Source organism: Sinohyriopsis cumingii, chromosome 8 (genome assembly GCF_028554795.1).
Source record: "Sinohyriopsis cumingii isolate HCF-2022 chromosome 8, ASM2855479v2, whole genome shotgun sequence".
NCBI lineage: Eukaryota > Metazoa > Mollusca > Bivalvia > Unionida > Unionidae > Sinohyriopsis > Sinohyriopsis cumingii.
In genome coordinates, this window is record NC_142968.1 from 13,383,916 (window position 1) to 13,411,228 (window position 27,313).

The 27,313-nt window shown below is 33.1% G+C and overlaps 1 protein-coding gene across 2 annotated transcripts in view; it reads right to left on the minus strand.

The window, feature by feature from the left end:
• Window positions 1-3,837: 3,837 nt before the first annotated feature.
• LOC149793003 (TBC1 domain family member 15-like) overlaps window positions 3,838-27,313 on the minus strand; it is a 70,248-nt gene continuing 46,772 nt past the window's right edge. For both annotated transcript variants that reach the window (XM_089966870.1, XM_089966872.1), the window contains exons 8-13: window positions 26,239-26,371; window positions 23,929-24,010; window positions 20,885-20,975; window positions 15,357-15,505; window positions 10,473-10,614; window positions 3,838-9,971 (exon numbers count right to left, since the gene is read on the minus strand). In XM_089966870.1, the coding sequence (XP_089822996.1) occupies window positions 9,806-9,971; window positions 10,473-10,614; window positions 15,357-15,505; window positions 20,885-20,975; window positions 23,929-24,010; window positions 26,239-26,371 (763 nt within the window). In that variant the 3' untranslated portion in view covers window positions 3,838-9,805. The remainder of the gene's footprint in view (window positions 9,972-10,472; window positions 10,615-15,356; window positions 15,506-20,884; window positions 20,976-23,928; window positions 24,011-26,238; window positions 26,372-27,313) is intronic.

The following is a 27,313-nucleotide window of genomic DNA, read 5'->3' on the forward strand; positions in this document are numbered from 1 at the left end:
AGGCTCTGCCCCGAATCCTGCTGCGTGATATCACAGCGCTCCCTTTCAGCCATCTTCTTCACCTTGGGCGCCATTTACACCTCAGGCTCCGGGTGCCATTTACCCTTAGTACTGCTGACTCTAGTGGTCATTGACAGTGTCACAGTCTGGTAATAGGTAGATTCCTCAACCACAGGCATATGGTCACATCTGGGGTGTTGGTGTTCAATAGGTATTCCAGAAGTGAGTCAACCTTGGCTGTGCCACTGGTACAAGAATGATACTATCTCACTCATTACACTGACCCTGTAATCGAGCAGTATGGAAGAGAGATGGCACGATCTTATGCAAAGAGCACATGTAGAAGCCTAACAAAAACGATGCTGAATATAACAGTTGGAGAGGTTGCAGAAACTCCCTGGTTGATATTTTGTGTTTGAAATGTATTATACGAGAATGACAATTCAGACCACCTTAAGGTGGAGAAGACATACCATACTGAAGTGGGAGACAAAATCCATACCTAGATGGACAAGCTCATGGGATGGACAAATATCAGATTTACCAAATGATCAGATTTTTGGGTAACAGTAAATCAGTTATATATAGAATGGATTTTTGAGTAACAGTAAATCAGTTATATATAGAATGGATTTTTGGGTAATAGTAAATCAGTTATATATAGAATTGATTTTTGGGTAACAGTAAATCAGTTATATATTGACTGATTTTTGGGTAACAGTAAATAAGTTATATATAGAATGGATATTTGGGTAACGGTAAATCAGTTATATATTGACTGATTTTTGGGTAACAGTAAATAAGTTATATATAGAATGGATTTTTGGGTAACAGTAACTCAGTTATATATAGACTGATTTTTGGGTAACAGTAAATCAGTTATATATAGAATGGATTTTGGGTAACAGTAACTCAGTTATATATAGACTGATTTTTGGGTAACAGTAAATCAGTTTAACAGTAAATCAGTTATATATAGACTGATTTTTGGGTAACAGTAAGTCAGTTATATATAGAATGGATTTTTGGGTAATAGTAAATCAGTTATATATAGAATTGATTTTTGGGTAACAGTAAATCAGTTATATATTGACTGATTTTTGGGTAACAGTAAATCAGTTACAAATAGAATGGATTTTTGGGTAACAGTAACTCAGTTATATATAGACTGATTTTTGGGTAACAGTAAATCAGTTATATATAGAATGGATTTTTGGGTAACAGTAACTCAGTTATATGCAGACTGATTTTTGGGGAACAGTAAATCAGTTATATACAGAATGGACTTTTTGGTAACAGTAACTCAGTTATATATAGACTGATTTTTGGGTAACAGTAACTCAGTTATATATAGAATGGATTTTTGGGTAACAGTAAATCAGATATATATATACTGAATGGAGTTTTGAGTAATAGTAAATCAGTTATATATGGAATGGATTGGGATCTGGTCCAAATTTTGAAGAAGAAAAATTTCCTCAGACAAACATTCCAGAGGATCTGTGAAATGGACAAAAACTCTAGGTGGAAATATTGTATTCATATATCACCTAAATGATCTTTGTCTAGCCATGTTTGCTTCAGTTTGGAGTTTACTTCTAACCCAACTTGATATTTTTTTTATCTCAAACTCAAGCTTAGAGTCAGAAACTTCACTCCAAATTTTGAGATCCATAAATGAAGTAAAAACTCCAAACCTCATGTCTAGACTAAAGACTGGAGTTAAAAATTGTATTCAACAACACTTTATATACTTTTGAGGTCTTGGGGTCTAATTTTGTTTTGTTTTCTTAAACAAATATGTGTCTATTGAAAATTCTAGAAACGGCACTAAGCTGTCTCACCATAATTGTAATTATTGTCCATCAAACTGATTGAAATGTCTAGTTTGAGATGATGCTGGCCAAAACGGAAAATGTTTGATGACTCCATGCTCAGTTAAGGTTATCTGGTATAACATCCACAGGAAGCTCTATTTCCCTTTCAGAGTAATTTCCATTTTAAACACTGAAAAAATTATAAAATTCTAAAGAGACAAGTAGATGTTCCTGTGCAAATTATTGTGGAAATACAAAACCTGCATGGTTCTGTTGTTGAAAACAAAGTCTAAGAACTATATCGAATCAACACAACCAGATTATATTAGATATGGAATGCTCTAAATACTGCAAGGATGTAAAAAATCTGGTAGCAGCTAAAGAAATAAAATCACTGGATAAAACAATATAAAGATGGATAAGACTGTTTTAGACTTATTAATAATCTCCTAAGGCTGCAACAATTTCATCAATATCCGGGCATTTTATCATAAAACTCAAGTATTTAATTGAACAGCGATTAGGAAAAGGATGCAAATGAATGGCATAAGACATGATAAATGAAATCTTGGAAGAAATGGAATCTGAATAGGATTCTTATTTGAACAGCTGAGCTGCAATCAATCTGTAGGTGAACCTCTCATGGGAAACCTTCATTTGGCATGGTTGAGAAAGTGAAGCTTCCATGAGAGTGAGTAGCAGAAGGAGGGTGTATTTGGCAAAATTTACCTATCATGGCTCCCCAACAATTAACCAGAAATTAGGCTGAGGCTGCATTTATCTATCAAGGCTTTATAACCACTAATCGATAATTAGGTCAAGGCAACATTTACCTATCATGGCTCCCCAACCACTAACCCATATTTAGGTCAAGGCAGCATTTACCTATCATGGCTCCCCAACAATTAACCCATTATTAGGTTAAGGCAATATTTGCCTATCATGGCTCCCCAACAATTAACCCAAAATTAGGTCAAGGCAACATTTACCTATCATGGCTCATCAACAATTAACCCATAATTAGGTCAAGGCAACATTTACCTATCATGGCTCATCAACAATTAACCCATAATTAGGTCAAGGCAACATTTACCTATCATGGCTCCAAAACAATTAACCCAAAAGTAGGTTGAGGCAACATTTACCTATCATGACTCCCCAACAATTAACCCATAATTAGGTCAAGGCAACATTTACCTATCATGGCTCCTGAACAATTAACCCAAAATTAGGTTGAGGCAACATTTACCTATCATGGCTCCTCAACAATTAACCCATAATTAGGTCAAGGCAACATTTACCTATCATGGCTCCCCAACAATTAACCCAAAATTAGGTTGAGGCACCATTTACCTATCATGGCTCCACAACCACTAATCCATAATTAGGTCAAGGCAACATTTACCATCATAGCTCCCCAACAATTAACCCAAAATTAGGTTAAGGCAGCATTTACCTATAATGGCTCCACAACCACTAATCCATAATTAGATCAAGGCAACATTTACCTATCATGGCTCCCCAACAATTAACCCAAAGTTAGGTTGAGGCAGCATTTACCTGGCAAGGCTCCACAACCACTAATCCATAATTAGATTGAGGCAACATTTACCTATCATGGCTCCACAATCAGTAACCCATAATTAGGTCAAGAAGTGACCCTTTCATGTGGACTCTCATGGACTACAATTGCATGTGCACTTGTGTGTAAAAAAAATCCCAGGTGGAGAAAGGATGTTGTTTTGGGTTGGGAGTCAAGATAAGTAAATACGGCCTCATTCATACCCATATTACAGTACTTTTCCGTGACATTCGTACAGAGTGTTTGGTTGATAGATTCATGATGGAAAGCAAGGAAAAAACAGTAAAAGCAAACTATCAGGTATGTGAAGAATTACAGACAAGGTTACGGACACAATAAAATGGTTTGAAACCATGAAATTCAAATATTAGTAGTTGAGAAAAGAGATATAGTCATGAAAATTCATCGATAGATTTGATTGATTTAGTAAAACAACTATTCAACCAAAAGAACATTTTAATTCAGCATTGTTTAACACAACCATTTCAAATGACGAGTACCAAAAACTATTATATTCTATGAATCACCTTAAGCTCTCAACAAATTATGTCAGTAATACATCATTAAATGTATTTATATCTTAGCTGTTTTATGAATTTAGAAATGTATGCATGGCAAACAGTGTTAGATGCTGCTCACAATTATAGTGCTCACGCTGCACCAATTAAGCTGTGTTTTATTGAACTTGAGATGCAAACAGACTTTAGTATGTCCCTTATCATTGAGAGTGGTATCAGAGGGGGTAGAGTACGATCCCAAACAAATAAGCTAAGACAAAAAATGAAATCTATGCCATTAGTGAAGCTAGGGAAAAGCCTAATTGTAAAGGCAAAATTAAAAATGAGAATGAATTTGATGACTCTAAGCCAATTTATGCATTATGTATCTGGATTCTGATATACTCTATGAAAGGACAATACATGATTGTGAGAATGTTTGGATTGGCAACAAAGAAGCAGAGCGAATGGATTGAAAAAGATGTGTTAGACCTGATGGCAGTGAAACTGGGTAAACACTTAAGGTTAATTTGGAGATCCTAAAACATTTCCTTGTTTGTTTACAAGATTACACTACTGTACCAAAAAAACATGTATTGAATGAAAATGAATTGTCTCCCTTGTATAAACAAGTCCTTGAATGTGGAAACTCTGCAAAATCAACTGCTGCCAAATTAGTATGCATGGTAAAAATAATAAACAAATACAGGATGAATTTAGAGAATTACACCTAAAATCGACAAAAGTATACAGCTGTCAATCATGACAACAGTCTTCTTTAAATTGATGACCTTGGTGTGCCTGGGTACAAAAATAATATAGTAAAAAAAAAATTGATGATTATTTGATATTCGTTAGCATTAAAAATAACCCAGAAAGATTCAATTAACTTGAACTATCTACCCTGTACTTGTATGGAGGTGGATTATTACTATTACTGTATGCTGCATTGTTGCAACCTGAGTGTGGACTTGCAGGTTTCCTTCAATTTTTTGTATCTTATGTTCCCCAAATCTTGTTCTCTGTGCATCCTCCATGGCACAAATTTCTGTCAAAAAAACTACTAGAAAAATACGTCTACCCCTTTTAATTAGTTGACATCCATTTGCTGTTTGTGCTAGCAATGTCAAAGTTGCAAAAGGTGATGAAACTGTAAGATGACAATGAACATCTATTTTAAAGCAATGAACATGTGTATGGCAATGAAAACTAAGTTTGTGACATGTCAGTCAAACTGCAATGCATATACACAATTTGTCATTTAATTAATAATCTGTTAACTGCGGTAGATAATGAGTGTGCACTAAAGTTAAATGAGAGAGCAACATCTGGAATGGAAAATTCCATGGAGCAGCTCATTACAGGTTAGCAAGGTAATGTTTTCATATCACTGATTAGTGTGAGCCATTGATAAACTTTCCTTACAATAATCAGATAATGTAAGTATTCAAGGAAAATATGAGACTACAGTACAGAAGATAAAGTCAAGGTGGCAACTGTTGAAGCAAACAAGATTATCTCATTTTTATTGCACTATTAGGACATTATATACTATCATTTTCATTTGTCCAGTGGAGTGTGTCCACCAGATCTGGAGAGAGAGGGACAGTGAACCCTGCCTTTGGGATCCTATTTGCAACACTGATTCTGTGTATTCTCTATACAAATAGGATGTATATTCTAGATTGCAATTCTATGTAAGTAGGATGTAGATTCTAGATTGCATTTTCTACGCAAGTAGGACCTACATTCTGGACTGCATTTTCTATGTGAGTAGGACATACAATATAGATTGAACTTTCTATGTGACTAGGATGTAGATTATATATTGCACTTTCTACATCAGCAGGATGTAGATTCTAGATTGCATTTTCTATGCAAGTAGGATGTAGATTCTAGATTGCATTTTCTGTGCAAGTAGGATGTAGATTCTATATTGGATTTCTATGTGAGTAGGATGTTTATTATACACTGCATTTTCTATGTCAGTAGGATGTAGATTCTAGATTGCATTTGCTATATGAGTAGGGTGTAGATTCTAGATTGCATTTCTATGTGAGTGGGATGTGTATTATACATTGCATTTTCTATGTGTACATTCTGGACTGTATTTTCTATGTGATTTGGATTGTACAACTTGACTGCATTTTCTATGTGAGTAGGATGTACATTCTACGTTGCATTTTCTATGTGAGTAGGAAAAACATTCTGGACTGCCTTTTCTATGTGAGTAGGACATGAAAAACAAACCAAACAAAACAAACCAAACTTTGGAAGAAGGAAGCATTTACATTATCGTCTTACTCATCAAATACTATGCTGTTGTCAAAAACATGGCAGGTTGGTCCTGTAGTTCAGTCTTTCATGTCTAGAATATGCATTATACCTGATCTGCATCCCAACTTTCATTCTGTCATCCCGGCGCTCTCTGTTGTCATGATGGGACATTAATTTATTGCATCTTGCATCATGTTAACAGCCAACTTGCATCTTTCATTACACTGTATTGTAACTTTCAGTATGTGAACGTTTTACCTGTGTGATACTTAACAATGTGTTATAAAATGAAATCTGTCAATTGCAAAGAGAAATTTCAGAGCAGGAAAGACACAATTACAAATGTTAACATGTGTCATATATAAAATGCACACAGAATCACTTAAATGGAATCTGAAGACACAAAAACATGGTACTGTAATATTGCACCTAATAAACTCAGTAATAAATACTGACAGGTATAAAGATGCAATCTAGAATGTACATTTTACAAACAAAAATATGCAAGATACAAACAAGAATATACAGAATAATTTAAACTAATAGAAAATATATGCATAGAATTCAAATACATGCACATAATAATGGCACTAACACCCTTGCATAGCTTTATAATGCTAGGACTTAAGGTAACAAGTACTTAATTAAATGAGTATTGTTTTTACAAAAGGCTCAAACACAAATAGGATGAGTGATTAAAACTTCTGGATACTGGCACTGATTCATAATGTATCTATGCTGAGACAATTTGTATGATTAAAACATTTGGATACAATGATTCATAATGTATCTATGCAGAGACAATTTGTATGATGAATGATTAAAACATTTGGATACAATGATTCATAATGTATCTATGCAGAGACAATTTGTACGATGAATGATTACTTTTGGATACACTAATTCATAATGTATCTATATAGAGACAATTTGTACGATGAATGATAACTTTTGGATACACTAATTCATAATGTATCTATATAGAGACAATTTGTACGATGAATGATAACTTTTGGATACACTAATTCATAATGTATCTATATAGAGACAATTTGTACGATGAATGATAACTTTTGGATACAATGATTCATAATGAATCTATATAGAGACAATTTGTACGATGAATGATAACTTTTGGATACAATGATTCATAATGAATCTATATAGAGACAATTTGTACGATGAATGATAACTTTTGGATACAATGATTCATAATGAATCTATATAGAGACAATTTGTACGATGAATGATAACTTTTGGATACAATGATTCATAATGTATCTATATAGAGACAATTTGTACGATGAATGATAACTTTTGGATACAATGATTCATAATGAATCTTTCCCATGACAAACAATCTGTATGATGGCATAACAGAGCATATCAATTTATTTTAAAGACAACAGGTGTGGCATCCCACAAGCAAGCAAAAAATGTCCACACCTTTTCAATGATGATTTTAAATGGCATAAGAAAGACTGAGTTTGTGGGATTTACATCTTTTGGTCACCATGACAACACCAGTGTTACCACAATGTACTGTCATCGGCACGTCAGTTGACAAACCTCGAATTGACAATCATATACAGCTGATGCATGAAAATCATAATTATTATTTGTACTTCAATGTTTTGGCACCCATAGCTTTTTTCTTCTTTAAAGCAGGCAATTTTTCTTTTTTTAAAAAAATAAACAGAAAATTCGAATTAATAAATTACTTAACAAAACACATACAAAACAGTAATAATAACCAGCACCTTGAAAGATGACTTGGATAATACAATACTACAATTAACATTTCCACTTCTATGCATGAATTTTGTTTAAAAAAATTATGATGCAAAAAACAAGCCTAAAAAGCACAAAACAAGGTACATTACATTACAAGGGCAAAGGTCTATCAAATCATACAACTCACTTATCTGGCCTAATTTTTTATATAAAGGGTTAGATGTGTAAAATTTAGTGAAAATTAGCAGCCCATAAAAATACCAATTATATAATAATTAATTAATAATACATTTGGTTCCAAGAATTAATAGATCATATTTTGAAAACATTTTATTCTCAATGTCATTTTACATATCAAAAGATAACACTCTCAAAAATTTGTTGACAATTGATCTGCATGCCTCTAATATCCTACCTACTGTTATTCTACCTAACATGATTGTTATTCTATCCCATCTATGACCGTTATCCTACTTCACATCTGACTGCAACTCTACCTCACATATGACTGACATCATACTTCACCGATGACTGTTGTCCTACCTCAAGCAACTGTTATCCTACCTCACATGAATATTATCCTACTTATATACTGACTGTTATACTAATTTACATATTGTCGCTGCTATCCTACCTCATATAACTAGTCCTAATTCATGCTTAGCTGTTATCTACTGTTATCCTACTCCATGTGACTATTATCCTATCTCACCTTTGCTGTTATGCTACCTTACACACAAATGTTATCCTATCTCACATGTAACAGTTATCCTGCCTCATGTGTGACTGTTATCCTATCTCACATGTGACAGCTATCTTGCCTCATGTGTGAATGTTATCCTACCTCATATATGACTGTTATCCTACTTTACACATGACATGTTATCCTACTTCACGATTTCACTATAGCATTTTAATTGTCCCATCACTCTTACCGCATTTTAATGCCATCATCAAATACTATATGTTCCACTGAATACTTCTTTTTCAAATCAATTATTTTATCTGTATTTTTAACATTTTTCAGTGTAAACCAGATCTTGTATGCCTCTTCTAAAAGTTCCAAGACTTTTAATGAATACTCAGTCCTTTTGATGCTTGATCTGTACCCATATATTTGTACCTGAGAATGTGGATAAGAAAATCTCACCGATAGGCTCATAATTTATTGGCAGGAATGCTGCTACACTTCATTTCTGCCCTTAAATTATGTCCCCTTTGGGTGGACTTCCCCCACCCGAGATCAGTACTAGAACTTTTACTTCCAAGAACTTTGAATACATGTGATGGTATAAGTCCTACAGCTTGCATGGGTGGGACAATAAACCTGAGAAACAAACGAGCATGAATTTTCAGTGCGTATCATTTTGAAAAATAGTAACTACTTTTCTTTTGTTTCAAAGTAGTTCATAGTGATGTAAGGAATAATTTTAAAGACAATGAACAAAACATCAAGTAAAGAAGAAACTTTTAACATAAATTGTGAAATTATAAGTTAGCTGTACAACTGTTTCATACATTCTGCTCAAAGAATTGTCATTATCAACACAAGTTCAAATTTATGATTATCTTTAATTTAAAGACGATGCATGGTTACTGCCAAATATTTGGCTACAAGCTAAACCTACAAATTAAATGTAATGCTGACTGCATATGACAAAAAGATGATTAAATCTACATGTATTAGACCAAAAACTGATGACTATCACATTCATCAAAGGTAATAATAGTTAACAAACATGCATTTTTATTGATTGTTATCAACATGGCCTTCAGAAAACAATACTGATTATTTTACATACTAACAGTACAAATATTGTATATGTTGGTAGAAAAATGACAATTATTTTAAGGAATTTTAAGGAGAAAACCTCCACAGCTTATTACATGTGTACTTATCATTGAACACCAGTTGCATGCTTTGATGATTTATGAGATGTGGATTTTTGTGCAGACATTTGCGGGGATTCTACCATCAAGAAGCTCTCCTCCACTGTTTTCTTGCAATATTGGAAGAACAACTGTTCTGACTTTTCCAGAATGTTGTCCAGATCTATTTTCAACCTGTAATGAGAAAACAATAGTGTGCTTTCACATAACATTCAAAACTGTGTACTTTCACATAACACTCAAATAGTGCTTTAACATAACATTCAAAACAGTGTACTTTCACATAACATTCAAAAGAGTGTACTTTCACATAACATTCAAAACAGTGTTTTCACATAACATTCAAAATAGGGTACCTTCACATAAAATTTAAGTAGTGTGCTTTCACATATACTCCATCACCATGAACAAAACATGGTAATTATTACCTAATGTACCAAAGTACATATAAATGGAAGCCTTGCGTATAACACGGTATGCACTAATGGTTTCCATAGACAGTACTAAAGCAACTGACCAATGATCTAATGAGACTTGTTGCACATATTTATATAATCCAATGCCATTTATTTCAAATGGTCCATCATTTTCACAAGACACAGAAGTATGAACCTGTTAAAGACTCAAAATTTAATATTAAATGTTCATTTTGCAATGGAAAAAAAAATCTCTTACCCATTTATACATAAGAAGACCTCGGCTGAATCTGTGCATTCCATCAGAGATGATCGGCACTCCTTCAGTAAAGCTACACACATGAACAATTCGAAAGTGTATTCTGCTTCTGACTCCACTGCCAGTGTCCTTGACATACCATCTGCAATAAACATGCACAAAACAGGAGTAAAATTCAGAAAGGAAATGTCAAAAATGAATCAGAAAAATTCAGCATCGATCAGTCTTCCTTTTATATGTCTATTCTCAGGCTGTTTATTCAACTATTATCAGATTGTTTATATGTCTGTCTTCATGCTATTTATATGTATGTCTTCATGCTTTTGATATGTCCATACTCAGGCTGTTTATACAACTATTATCAGGTTGTTCATATGAATGTCTTCATGCTTTTGATATGTCTATACTCAGGCTGTTTATACAACTATTATCAGGTTGTTTATATGAATGTCTTCATGCTTTTGATATGTCCATACTCAGGCTGTTTATACAACTATTATCAGGTTGTTTATATGAATGTTTTCATGCTTTTGATATATCCATACTCAGGCTGTTTATACAACTATTATCAGGTTGTTTATATGAATGTCTTCATGCTTTTGATATGTCCATACTCAGGCTGTTTATACAACTATTATCAGGTTGTTTATATGTCTTCATGCTTTTGATATGTCCATACTCAGGCTGTTTATACAACTATTATCAGGTTGTTTATATGAATGTCTTCATGCTTTTGATATGTCCATACTCAGGCTGTTTATACAACTATTATCAGGTTGTTTATATGAACGTCTTCATGCTTTTGATATGTCCATACTCAGGCTGTTTATACAACTATTATCAGGTTGTTTATGTGTATGTCTTCATGCTTTTGATATGTCCATACTCAGGATGTTTATACAACTATTATCAGGTTGTTTATATGAATGTCTTCATGCTTTTGATATGTCCATACTCAGGCTGTTTATACAACTATTATCAGGTTGTTTATATGAACGTCTTCATGCTTTTGATATGTCCATCCTCAGGCTGTTTATACAACTATTATCAGGTTGTTTATATGTATGTCTTCATGCTTTTGATATGTCCATACTCAGGATGTTTATACAACTATTATCAGGTTGTTTATATGAATGTCTTCATGCTTTTGATATGTCCATACTCAGGCTGTTTATACAACTATTATCAGGTTGTTTATATGAATGTCTTCATGCTTTTGATATGTCCATACTCAGGCTGTTTATACAACTATTATCAGGTTGTTTATATGTCTGTCTTCATGCTATTTATAAGTATGTCTTCATGCTTTTGATATGTCCATACTCAGGCTGCATATGTCTATCCTCATACTGCTTATACATCTATCCTCAGGCTGTTGATATGTCTATACTTGGACTGTTTATATGTCTATCCCTCAGGCAGTGGATATGTCTATCTTCATATTGCTTATACATCTATCCTCAGGCTGTTGATATGTCTATACTTGGACTGTTTATATGTCTATCCCTCAGGCAGTGGATATGTCTATCCTCATACTGCTTATACATCTATCCTCAGGCTGTTTATATGTCTATACTTGGACTGTTTATATGTCTATCCCTCAGGCAGTGGATATGTCTATCTTCATATTGCTTATACATCTATCCTCAGGCTGTTGATATGTCTATACTTGGACTGTTTATATGTCTATCCCTCAGGCAGTGGATATGTCTATCCTCATACTGCTTATACATCTATCCTCAGGCTGTTGATATGTCTATACTTGGACTGTTTATATGTCTATCCCTCAGGCAGTGGATATGTCTATCTTCATATTGCTTATACATCTATCCTCAGGCTGTTGATATGTCTATACTTGGACTGTTTATATGTCTATCCCTCAGGCAGTGGATATGTCTATCCTCATACTGCTTATACATCTATCCTCAGGCTGTTTATATGTCTATACTTGGACTGTTTATATGTCTATCCCTCAGGCAGTGGATATGTCTATCCTCATACTGCTTATACATCTATCCTCAGGCTGTTGATATGTCTATACTTGGACTGTTTATATGTCTATCCCTCAGGCAGTGGATATGTCTATCTTCATATTGCTTATACATCTATCCTCAGGCTGTTGATATGTCTATACTTGGACTGTTTATATGTCTATCCCTCAGGCAGTCTATCCTCATACTGCTTATACATCTATACTCAGGCTGTTTATATGTCTGTCCTCAAGATGTTTAAAATTCTATCTTCAGGTGGTTTATTTGTCTATCCTCACACTGTTTATGTCAGTCCTCAAGGCCATCTTCAGGATTGTTTAGTATGTGTGAGATATGTTGTATAAACTTATGTACAAAACAAATTCAAAAACACCAAGAAGTTCAGGGCCAAATGTGATAATGTTCATAACATATTAAATTGTTTTGTTACAAAGAATGATTGCACACAGGTGGGAGCAAATGTTCAATGTTTAAGTGTGTGTGTGTGTGTGTGTGTGTGCGTGTGTGTGTGTGTGTGTGTAAACCATTCTCTCAGACCAAAGATGTCCATCTGCATTTCTGTTTTGGCCGAATTAATGGTAATGAACTGATGAAAACAAATGATCTCTGGATGAAGTTCTTCATCTCTTAGCTATCACCTAACAGACATGCCAGTGGTCCACTGACCAATCAAATCAAACAGATAACTGACATTTCATTGGTCCACTGACCAATCAAATCATACAGATAGGCGTGAATGTCTACTTAATTGTAGTTTGATTCTAGTGTTTGGATTGGTCATTGCACTCAGACAGAGACCCAGCTGGTCCATAATTATACTAGTAACATATAATTTAATTTTTTTTATAACATTGACATGTCCAGTATTGCATCTAAGTGTGCCCCTGAGTTGGGGAAAGTTGCATCTGACCTTTCAAAAAGTGGGCCATCTATTGGTTAACATAGTGAAGACAGTTAAAAGTACAAATTTTAACTGCTACATTAAAATGAAATAAATGTGATTTGAAAAAAATGTCAGTTATACAGCAATACTTCTTTTCCTGTTGCCATAACAAAGCAATACAAACTGCTTGTCACAATACCAGATGTATGAAGAAAAAAAGAGACTGTTTCAAGCTGCTGAGAAATGCCTTGTAAACCTGCTATTTTTGGAAAGGATGTGAGCGATGTTATTTTGCTATTCCATTCTAGTGATTCCTGTCAGGATTCCATCACTGATAATTTGACCAGGGAAAAAATGTTTAACAGCATTAGGTCAGTTTGAAGAACATTGGACTCGTAATGCAAGGGATGTGGGTTTGACACCTACCTTGGCCAACCAGAAGCAGTAATTTATACCAACAATCAACTTCATACCCTGGCCAACCAGAAGTAGTAATTTATACCAACAATCAACTTCATACCTTGGCCAACCAGAAGCAGTAATTTATACCAACAAACAACTTCATATCCTGGCCAACCAGAAGCAGTAATTTATACCAACAAACAACTACATACCCTGGCCAACCAGAAGCAGTAATTTATACCAACAAACAACTTCATACCCTGGCCAACCAGAAGCAGTAATTTATGCCAAAAAACAACTTCATACCCTGGCCAACCAGAAGCAGCAATTTATACCAACTTCATTAGAGAGGCTCTTTATGGATAATTATTCCCAATGTGATTATAAAACAATTATTCAGCCATTAAACAGTACTGTTACCCTCCCCCCTTTTTGTTCTATGTTCAAAGCCGATGGCATTCACTTCTTAATTCTTGTAAGGTCCCTCAGCAAATTTACAGTACAATCTAAGCTTTGGAACCCAGTGTGCATGAGCAAGCATGGAAGAATTCCCAAAAAGACAAAATTATAAATATTAGAGGTTAATTCTGACTCTGGTAGTAGTCTCTAACCAACATATTTATGGCCTCACATCCATGTTCATTAGTGAACTGTGAGTCGAGTTATCACAAGAGTTTTTGAAGCTAGCATTAGTACAATACTCTGTATGTAGCTTCTCCACCATCAAATGATACACAATATGATAGGAAATGTCTGATTCTATGGTTTTTGGTAAAAGTCCTGTAACAAATATAATTTGCTGTTACAAGTGAGGGAATTATGCTTTTCCAATTATCATACCACCATGGCTTTTTGGAAACTGGAGTGTGTAGGGTACATTTATTCAAAAGCTTATAAACTCATCACTGATTTTAATGTGATAGTTTCAATACAAATTAACCAAATAAATTATTTACATATTTTTATGCCAGGCTATGAGGTGCTGGATTTTCCAAGTAAATTAATTGTGATAATTCACTGGAGTGAATTACAATCAATAATTTTACTGCTATTTTGATAACAAAAATACCATGAAATTTGGAGTTGTTCTTTGATACTTACATGGCAGAGTGGTAAATATGGATGCCTCCCAATAAAGATGCAGTGAACTCAAATGCAGCAAGAAGCAAAGATTTTTTTTTTAAAAATGTGTTATTCTAATTTGAATTGGGATGGAGAATTATGTAACTGTTTTTATTTTCTGGGTATGTAATCATAAAACACAGCAGTAGATGAATGGTAAACACTGCACAGAATCCATTTAAAAAATCTGCTACTTCAATCTGTTATACTGTAAATCTTACAAGCCAATATGTTTGATCATAAAATAAAAATAAAATATACTTGATACAAGTAAATAATGGATATATTTCATCTTGTGGGTGAAAAACTTAAGTATTTTCACTTGTGGCTTTGCCATCCACCCAATCAATCAGATATATCCATTATCCACTCATATCAAGCAACTAATAATCTCTCTCTCTCTCTCTCTCTCTCTCTATATATATATATATATATATATATATATATATATATATAATGAAAAGCATGCTACAGATATATACATACCAACATTTGCAAACTCTTTCAATTGTTCTCTGTGTCTGACTTTTTTGGCTTCCATGGAAAACAACTCTAAGTGATGACTACTGAGAATTTCAAACAAACGAAGAGAATCCATGAAGTTAAACTCACGTTTAAAGCCTAATAACAACCACCTGCAAAAGAAAAGAGAAAATCTTGCTATTTGTCATACAATGATATATTTGGGTACAGAACAAGAGCAAAGTAAGATTAGAGCTTAAGAAAACAATGTATGGTCCTCACTCCCTTTTTCTGCAATTCGTTACACCTCCCCATTCCCACCTCATCATCATCCCTTTACTACTGGATGGAGAAAATGAAATGTTTTTGTTACAATTTCAATATATATATATATATATATATATATATATATATATATATATATATATACATACATTGAAAAGCATGCTACAGACAAAAGTGTGCTTTGAACTCAGGAGTCCTCAAGATGAAAAGTAATAATTGGTGGAGTGAGGACAGTAATTAATTCAATCTGTGCAATGTAATTTTTTTTACAACTATCAATGGTACCATCTATTTTACTACAGGACTGATAAACCACAGCCAGAATCTGCCACTAGCATAAAGAATGAAAGTTTTCCTATTATCCTAGGATTGTCTCTGAATTTCCCACATTTTCTGTGACAACAGAGAAGCAAACAATATTCTCTAGACTTTCCAAAATGTTTTGACAGTCAGAACCATGACATAATAGATCTGAAAGCACATTAAAAAAATGTAGTTACTTTTCACTGCTATGGTTGTAGGTTCAATTATCACTTCCACCATCTGAAATGTCAGATTTTCTTTGGTTTTTGGTTTTCTTCAATGGAGTTTTCAGATTTCTTTCACCCATAAAAGCCAAATCATGCCCCCAACAGATTCTTCAAGTTTACTTCACCCCTAAAAACAAAATCATGCCCCCAACAGTGGTCAAGTTTCCATCACCCTTAAAAGCCACATCATGCCCCCAACAGTGGTCAAGTTTCCATCACCCTTAAAAGCCATATCATGCTACCAACAGTGGTCATGTTTCCTTCACCCATAAAAGCCATATCATGCCCCCAACAGTGGTCAAGTTTCCATCACCCTTAAAAGCCATATCATGCCCCCAACAGTGGTCAAGTTTTCATCACCCTTAAAAGCCATATCATGCCCCCAACAGTGGTCAAATTTCCATCACCCTTAAAAACCATATCATGTCCCCAACAGTGGTCAAGTTTCCATCACCCTTAAAAGCCATATCATGCCACCAACAGTGGTCATGTTTCCTTCACTCTTAAAAGCCAATTCATTCCACCAGCAGTGGTCAGGTTTCCTCCACCCTTAAAAGCCATAACATACAACCAACAGTGGTCAAGTTTTCTTCACTCCTAAATGCTATATCATGCCACCAACAGTGGTCAAGTTTCCTTCACCCTTAAAAGCCAGATTATGCCACCAACAGACTGGTCAAGAGTAAGCCATATATGTTCAATGTAAAACAAAGAAAATGTAAGCTTTACTGATGTTACTGTACATTTTATTGATGTTACCTGAAAGATTTATTGATGTAACTTTATTGACATTACCTTGTAAGCTTTAATAATGTTACCTATAAGCTTTATTGATGTTACCTGTAAGCTTTATTGATATTATCTGTAAGCTTTATTGATGTTACCTGTAAGCTTTATTGATGTTACCTGTAAGCTTTATTGATGTTACCTGTAAGCTTTATTGATATTGTCTGTAGGCATTATTGATATTACATGTAAGCTTTATTGATATTACCTGTATGCTTTATTGATGTTACCTGTAAGCTTTACTGATGTTACCTGTAAGCTTTATTGATATTATCTGTAAGCTTTATTGATGTTACCTGTAAGCTTTATTGATGTTACCTGTAAGCTTTATTGATATTATCTGTAGGCATTATTGATGTTACATGTAAGCTTTATTGATATTACATGTAAGTTTTATTGATATTACATGTAAGCTTTATTGATGTTACCTGTAAACTTTACTGATGTTACCTGTAAGCATTATTGATGTTACCTGTAAGCTTTATTGATATTACATGTAAGCTTTATTGATATTACATGTAAGCTTTATTGATGTTACCTGTAAACTTTATTGATATTATCTGTAGGCATTATTGATGTTACATGTAAGCTTTATTGATGTTACATGTAAGCTTTATTGATATTACATGTAAGCTTTATTGATATTACCTGTATGCTTTATTGATATTACCTGTATGCTTTATTGATGTTACCTGTAAGCTTTATTGATGTTACCTGTAAGCTTTATTGATATTATCTGTAAGCTTTATTGATGTTACCTGTAAGCTTTATTGATATTATCTGTAAGCATTATTGGTATTACATGTAAGCTTTATTGATGTTACCTGTAAGCTTTATTGATATTATCTGTAGGCATTATTGATGTTACATGTAAGCTTTATTGATATTACATGTAAGTTTTATTGATATTACATGTAAGCTTTATTGATGTTACCTGTAAACTTTATTGATGTTACCTGTAAGCATTATTGATGTTACCTGTAAGCTTTATTGATATTACATGTAAGCTTTATTGATACATGTAAGCTTTATTGATGTTACCTGTAAACTTTATTGATATTATCTGTAGGCATTATTGATGTTACATGTAAGCTTTATTGATGTTACATGTAAGCTTTATTGATATTACATGTAAGCTTTATTGATATTACCTGTATGCTTTATTGATATTACCTGTATGCTTTATTGATGTTACCTGTAAGCTTTATTGATGTTACCTGTAAGCTTTATTGATATTATCTGTAAGCTTTATTGATGTTACCTGTAAGCTTTATTGATATTATCTGTAAGCATTATTGGTATTACATGTAAGCTTTATTGATGTTACCTGTAAGCTTTATTGATATTATCTGTAGGCATTATTGATGTTACATGTAAGCTTTATTGATATTACATGTAAGTTTTATTGATATTACATGTAAGCTTTATTAATGTTACCTGTAAACTTTATTGATGTTACCTGTAAGCATTATTGATGTTACCTGTAAGCTTTATTGATATTACATGTAAGCTTTATTGATACATGTAAGCTTTATTGATGTTACCTGTAAACTTTATTGATATTATCTGTAGGCATTATTGATGTTACATGTAAGCTTTATTGATGTTACATGTAAGCTTTATTGATATTACATGTAAGCTTTATTGATATTATCTGTAGGCATTATTGATGTTACCAGTAAGCTTTATTGATGTTACCTGTAAGCTTTATTGATATTATCTGTAGGCATTATTGATGTTACCTGTAAGCTTTATTGATATTACATGTAAGCTTTATTGATGTTACATGTAAGCCTTACTGATGTTACTGTACATTTTATTGATGTTACCTGAAAGATTTATTCATGTAACTTTATTTACATTACCTTGTAAGCTTTATTGATGTTACCTGTAAGCTTTATTGATATTATCTGTAAGCTTTACTGATATTACATGTAAGCTTTATTGATGTTACCTGTAAACTTTATTGATGTTACCTGTAAGCTTTATTGATGTTACCTGTAAGCATTATTGATATTATCTGTAAGCTTTATTGATATTACATGTAAGCTTTATTGATACATGTAAGCTTTATTGATGTTACCTGTAAACTTTATTGATATTATCTGTAGGCATTATTGATGTTACATGTAAGCTTTATTGATGTTACATGTAAGCTTTATTGATATTACATGTAAGCTTTATTGATGTTACCTGTAAACTTTATTGATGTTACCTGTAAGCATTATTGATGTTACCTGTAAGCTTTATTGATATTACATGTAAGCTTTATTGATACATGTAAGCTTTATTGATGTTACCTGTAAACTTTATTGATATTATCTGTAGGCATTATTGATGTTACATGTAAGCTTTATTGATGTTACATGTAAGCTTTATTGATATTACATGTAAGCTTTATTGATATTATCTGTAGGCATTATTGATGTTACCAGTAAGCTTTATTGATGTTACCTGTAAGCTTTATTGATATTATCTGTAGGCATTATTGATGTTACCTGTAAGCTTTATTGATATTACATGTAAGCTTTATTGATGTTACATGTAAGCCTTACTGATGTTACTGTACATTTTATTGATGTTACCTGAAAGATTTATTCATGTAACTTTATTTACATTACCTTGTAAGCTTTATTGATGTTACCTGTAAGCTTTATTGATATTATCTGTAAGCTTTACTGATATTACATGTAAGCTTTATTGATGTTACCTGTAAACTTTATTGATGTTACCTGTAAACTTTATTGATGTTACCTGTAAGCTTTATTGATGTTACCTGTAAGCATTATTGATATTACATGTAAGCTTTACTGATATTACTTGTATGCTTTATTGATGTTACCTGTATGCTTTAATGGTTACCTGTAAGCTTTATTGATATTACATGTAAGCTTTATTGATTGCTTGTATGCTTTACTGATCTTACTTGTATGCTTTATTGATATTATCTGTAAGCTTTATTGATGTTACCTGTATGCTTTATTGATATTATCTGTAAGCATTATTGATATTACATGTAAGATTTATTGATATTACTTGTATGCTTTATTGATATTATTTGTATGCTTTGTTGATGTTACCTGTAAGCTTTATTGATGTTACCTGTATGCTTTATTGATATTACCTGTAAGCATTATTGATATTATCTGTAAGCTTTATTGATATTACCTGTAAGCTGTATTGATATTATCTGTAAGCTTTATTGATGTTACATGTAAGCTTTATAGATGTTACCTGTAAACTTTATTGATGTTACCTGTAAGCTTTATTGATGTTACCTGTAAGCTTTATTGATGTTACATGTAAACTTTATTGATGTTACCTGTAAGCTTTATTGATGTTACATGTAAGCTTTATTGATGTTACCTGTATGCTTTATTGATATTACCTGTAAGCATTATTGATATTACATGTAAGATTTATTGATATTACTTGTATGCTTTATTGATATTATTTGTATGCTTTATTGATGTTACCTGTATGCTTTAATGGTTACCTGTAAGCTTTATTGATGTCACTTGTAAGCTTTATTGATGTTACCTTTGTAAGCTTTATTGATGTTACTTTTTAAGCTTTATTGCTGTTACCTGTATGCTTTATTGATGTTATCTTGTAGTCCATATTGATGTTACCTGTAAGTTTTATTGCTGTTACCTGCAAGCTTTATTGATGTTACCTGTATGCTTTAAGATGTTACCTTGTAAGCTTTACTGATCTCACTTGTCGGATTTATTGATGTTACTTGTAAGCTCTATTGATGTTACCTGTAAATTTTATTGCTGTTACCTGCAAGCTTTATTGATGTTACCTGTATGCTTTATGATGTTACCTTGTAAGCTTTAATGATCTCACTTGTCGGATTTATTGATGTGACTTGTAAGCTCTATTGATGCTACCTGCAATCTTTACTGATGTTATCTGTAAAGTTTACTGATGTGAAAGCAAATTTACCTGTGACAGAAAAGGAGATCCGCCAGGTTATGTTGACTAAGGTGATCAAGTAAGTCTGGATCCATTTCCTGGAGCAGTTTTCTCACAAGCTCTAGGAAAAAAATGTAACAAGCAATTACTTAAGTCAGTAAACATGCTCCATGTATATGGTGTCATGCCTCTGATCCACCCCATGCTGTAAACGAATGTTAAATAACATTAATAAACCATAATAAAAACAGCCAATGGCTGTATGGCTAGGTTGAAAAACAAGAATACTGTAAAAGAAATTAAATGACTGGGCTGGTTTTGGCTGTCATGTCAGCTGTATTCATACACTGGAATTATATGCACTGATTATGTATATGGTTTACATAATTTATTTAGACTGTAATTTATCATGCAAGAATACTGATAACATACTATTTCCAGTGTGCAGATATTTGTCAGATCACTCAGAAATGACTGTCTCCTTGGCTCTTTCTTTGTGTTTCAGCAGGTGACTACATACAGTAAAGTGTGTGCTATACATATTCATTTTATTCATGGTGTACCTATCTTTGTATGGGGCACCTATCTTTGTTGTTGTTGTTGTTGTTGTAGGGTTTAACACCATTTTTCAGCACAAGCACAAGATAGGCTATACATGGCGGCCAGTATAATTGGTGGAGGAAGAACCCTGGAAAACCCCAGGAAGAACCACCGACCCAGGAGAAACTACTGGCAGGCTTTCTCACGTACCCATGCTAGCCGAGCCTGAGATTCGAACACACGCAGACAGGTGAGATGGCAGTGATCCGTAACGGTGAGCACTTTAGACCACTCAGCCACTTGGGGCCCCACCTATCTTTGTAATTTTATTCATGGTGTGTACCTATCTTCGTAGATTTTATTCATAGTGTTCCTATCTACATATGGTGTACCTATCTTTGTAGATTTTATTCATGGTGTGCACCTATCTTTGTAGATTTTATTCACAGTGTACCTATCTTCGTATGGTGTACCTATCTTTGTAGATTTTATTCATAGTGTACCTATCTTTGAATGGTTTACCTGTCTTTTTAGACTTTATTCATGGTGTACCAATCTTTGTATGGTGTGTCAATCTTTGGAGATTTTATTCATGGGGTACCAGTCTTTGAAAATTTTATTCACAGTGTACCAATCTTTGTATAATTTATCCATGGAGTACCAATGTTTGTTAATTGTATTCACGAGGTACCAATCATTGTATGGCATATAAATTTCTGTAGATTTTATTTATGGGGTACCAATCTTTATAGATTTTATTTGTAGGGTACCAATCACTGCAGATTTTATTTATGGGGTACCAATCACTGTAGATTTTATTTATGGAGTACCAGTCTTTGTAATTTTTATTTATGGGGTACCAATCTTTGTAGATTTTATTTATGGGGTACCAATCTTTGAATATTTCAATCATGGGGTACCAATTTTGAAGAGTTTTGGTTACTTTGAACCACAGACTGAGGCATCAAAATACCAGTTTATATGACTCTAAAAGCAACAGTATCTGAGAAAATTGCCTAAATGCAAAGCATAACTCCAATGACTGAACCATAGAAACATAGTTCAGTAACCCTAGTTTCAAATGAAGCGATAATAATTTAAACAACAGATCTGAATACCATACTGTGCAACAGGACAAGTGACAGTGTCTATCAAAATGTCCTGAACTTCTGACATAGGTATGCAAGAATTAATGAACCATAACACATATGTCACAGTAACCTAGTTTCCATAAAAAATGACTGAACCCTCATGAAACATTAACATACCAGATCATGTGATTCTACAAGCATTAGTGTCCGAGAAAATGACCTAAACGCAAACCCTAATCAAAGCACTGACATCAGACAGATGGATGCACTGACAGGCATTAGCAATTCACATGCCAGAACAACATTGTAATGTGTACAGATAATGTGAATGATAATTATTACTAATCTTTAAAGTGAAAGCATTATTTTATTACTTAGTGGTGCTAATGAAAATAAAAGCAAAATTAAAATAACAGCTAGATCTTCTGGGGAGGAGATGAGGATATATATATATATATATATATATATATATATATATATATATATATATATATATATATATACACACACACATGCACACACACACAACCATATTATGTTCTTGTTTTTTCCCAAAGACAGACCCAAAAATGTGATGAAAATTATACACACTCTAAAGCAGGAATTGAAAGTTTATGATAATATCCACAAATAAAATCACTAATATAAAATCCATAATTATTTTCAACGTGTTTCTTGACTGAGGATCGAAAAAGACCACAAAAAAATCTGGAAAAAAACTACTTTTACAGTGGATTAATGAAAGGAGGAAAGATCAAACAATAAACACAGTGATCACTACGGGTCATAGTTTGCTTCAGCAGCTGCAGTTACTGTATAGACTGACTTATGAGTTGAGTGAAACTACAAATGGCACAGACCCAAACTGCCATCTCATAATGTGCTGCCAGATCTATGTGTATGCAATTTGTTAGGAGCAATCAGTAGAAGAACAACACAGACCCTGATCTGCCTGTGACTAATGTGTTGGCAGATAATGGTCAATGTTGTTTGTAGTTGGACTCAACTTATAAGTGATTATAAAAGCAATGCAAAATTTGAGAAACTAATGGATATTATATATATAATTTCTATGATGCTGAAGTATTTCAGTTCTAATGCAGTAAATAAAGCATTTTTTATTGCCGTTTGAATTTTTGAGATTTCAGTTAAGTCAAATGATTTTTCTGGTTTTCAGTTAAGTCATTTATCATTTAAATTTCTGGATTTCAGTTAAGTCATTTGAATTTTCTGGATTTCAGTCAAGTCATCAAATTGTCATTATCTGCATACTGGCAACAACAATGTTGCAATTACTATGAAAAATGTTCATAAACTGACCTGCAGAATTTGCTAAATTTCTATGCATGTGAAAGTTTTGTTATTAGGATAATACTGTTAGTAAAAGCAAAGTGCTGCATAGATATTGGAGAAAATGAGAGATTCTACTGATAAAAAAATTACCTATTTTGCTGACCATTCCTGTTTCTGTGAAGTCATGATGTATTCTGTCCAGGTAATGATGAAAACACCAATAGGCTTCCACCTGAGTGTTGAAATACAAGCAACATATCAGTCTTCATTGTACAAAATAAACATAACTGATTTCTCTCTTGAATATCAAAGGCTGCAATCTACTTGGTTGGTTCCTAGAAAATGCTAAATCTCTGAATGACTTTGTGGCTTTTCTAAAAAAACACTGTACTACACCAGACTGTGTGGCTTCATTTAAGTACAAACCTTCTGGGATTTCTTGAGAGTCACAAAACTTAGCAACAGAAACTTATTATAAGGCTGGCAAACAGAATGAGGAACTTTTGCATTGGATTTGGTGCAAGAGAAAGGAGTGATGGAAAAGCTAAACAGTTCCAGACTGTATAGGCACACCACTTGAGAGTGTTGTGAGTCAAGAAAGGAGATCCCTATTTGATGATATGAGCCAGTGCCAAAACACTAGAGGAAAAGGAATCCTCACTGGATGATGCGAGAAAGTGCTGAAGCACTAGAGGAAAGGAAATCTCCATTTGATGATGACATCAGCTGCAATGCAAAACATTATAGTCATATATGTCTACAAGAAATACCTGTTCTATTCCAAGAACAGTCTAAACCTCTGAATAGATTTTCTAAAATTACTTTAGGTGATATGTTTATTCTTTGATTTTTAATTTGCATCCAGTTTGATGCCACAGCTGTTTTAATCAGCACAGCAAACAACTTCAAATTTATTCTTGATACATGTACATGAACTTGCCAATCTTGTGTTGATGAGCTTTGTTTGATTATTTTGTCATGTTTACAATTTTGGTGAGAAGAGTGTTTCAACATTTCTTTGAAACTTTCTTTTCGAACACATTCTCCATAATTAGAATGCATAACAACTTTTTAAAATGTTTTCTATGAGCATGATCAAGACCTGAAAAACTGTTTCAAAAATTCCTTACAAACTTATATTCTATCATACACTAAAGAAAAACCATGTCTTTTGTAGTTGTAATTGAAATAGTTCTAGAGATATCTGCCAAAATTTGTATGTCATACATGACAACTGCAGCAATATTGTTAGTGGCAGTTTAATCAAAATTCAGAGTTTTAGTTAAAGCTGGGACGGAGAAAATATCTATGTTATGCCAAGGTGGATTAATGGACTAGCAAAACAAGAGGTGAAAGAAGAAGAAGAAGAATGACCCGATATATTAGATTTTTGTTTGTTATATCTCTCATATATATGAGGATCTGATAGGATCATAGAGGATCATTAGAGTCTGTACTTTGCATTTTGAAACATAAACTGTTACTCAAGCCCTTAATATCAATTGTGACTCATGACCTTTTTTAACAATGAAATATGACTCATGGACTTAATATGAATTGTAACTGAAGGCATTAGTATTAACTGTGACTCAAGGCCTTACTATGAATCATAACTCATGGCCTTACAATGAATTGTGACTCATGGACTTAATATGAATTGTAACTGAAGGCATTAGTATTAACTGTGACTCAAGGCCTTACTATGAATCATAACTCATGGCCTTACAATGAATTGTGACTCAAGACCTTAATATGAATTGTAACTGAAGGCTTAGTATGAATTGTGACTAAAGGCCTTACCATGAATTGTAACTTGAGGCATTACTGAAAACTGCAACTCAAGATCTTGCTATAAATTGTGACTCAAGGCCTTAATATGAATAGTAACTCAAGGCCTTAATATGGATTGTAAATCAAGGTCTTAATATGAATTTTAACTTTCTTAATATGAACTGTAACTCATGTCTTTACAATGAATTGTGACTCAAGATCTTACTATGAATTGTAATTCAAAGCCTTGCTATGAATTGTGACTTCAGGACTTAATATGAATAGTAACTCAAAACCTCAATATGGATGGTAAATCAAGGTCTTAATATGAATTTTAACTCAAGTTCTTAATATAAACTGTAACTCATGGCTTTGCAATGAATTGTGACTCAAGGCCTTACTATGAATTATAATTCGAGGCCTTGCTATGAATTGTGACTCAAGGTCTTGCAATGAATTGTGACTCAAGGCCTTACTACTTACTATGAATTGTATTTCAAGGCCTTGCTATGAATTGTGACTCAAGGCCTTACTATGAATTGTAATTCAAGGTTTTGCTATGAATTGTGACTCAAGGCCTTAATATGAATAGTAACTCAAGGCCTTAATATGGATTGTAAATCAAGGCCTTAATATGAATAGTAACTTGAGGTCTTAATATGGACCATAATCACAATCAGTATAGCCTACCTCTGAATCAAAGACAACCAGAAACCGTGACAGTATGTCATTCATTCCCTGAGCATACCCAACTTCTGGATGGAAGGTAGCGTAGGTTATCAAAATGTCACGCAGAACACCAAGGTGAGGATTACAGGGTCCCCTGAAGTTACAAAATAATAGGCATGGAAATTTACTATTTCACATGATATAATTGAAAATAACTTTGATGCAAGTACCAAAACCTGATTAAAAGAAAGAATATCAATAATGAATATACTACTACTAATAATATTTACTGCAAACTACAATTTCCTGTTTTGAATTAATTAAACCTGTGATTAAATTCAAGATTAAATTCAATTTCAAACTAAAAAGGGTGTCTTGTGCGAGTTCACCTGTTCTTACAACATATGTTCACATGAAATATGAGGAGCCACTGACCCACTGAAATATATTATCCATGTACTGTATAAAAATACATTTACACACAGGGACAATATTATCCAAATAATTATGTATGATACAATGCATGATACATGTTATACAAGTTGATACATTTTATACAAGTTGTAAGTTTAACACAGTATTACAACTGACATAAATGTCCTGATATTTGATGTCTATATTGCACAGTCATCTTTAAATGCAAAATGAAGGCATTATAGAGCTACTTTTGTATGGAGGACCAAATTATAGCCAAATGAATATTGAATAAATGTATAATTAATTGGACTTTAACAATCTGTTAACTACAAAACTGATAAGACTTATGCTTCTGAAAAATGAGGATGCTGTATGATGCTATGATTCAGTACTAAATACCATTTTTATAACATGAAGTAATGGCAATAATAAATGACATACCATTTTTTATAGCATGAAGTAATTACATTACTATATGACATACCATTTTTATGACATAAAGTAATTACATCAATATATGACATATCATTTTTATAACATGCAGTAATGACATTAATATATGACATACCATTTTTATAATATGAAGTAGTTATATTAATATATGAAATACCATTTTTATAATATGAAGTAATCACATTATATGACATACCTTTCTTATAACATGAAGTAATGACATTAA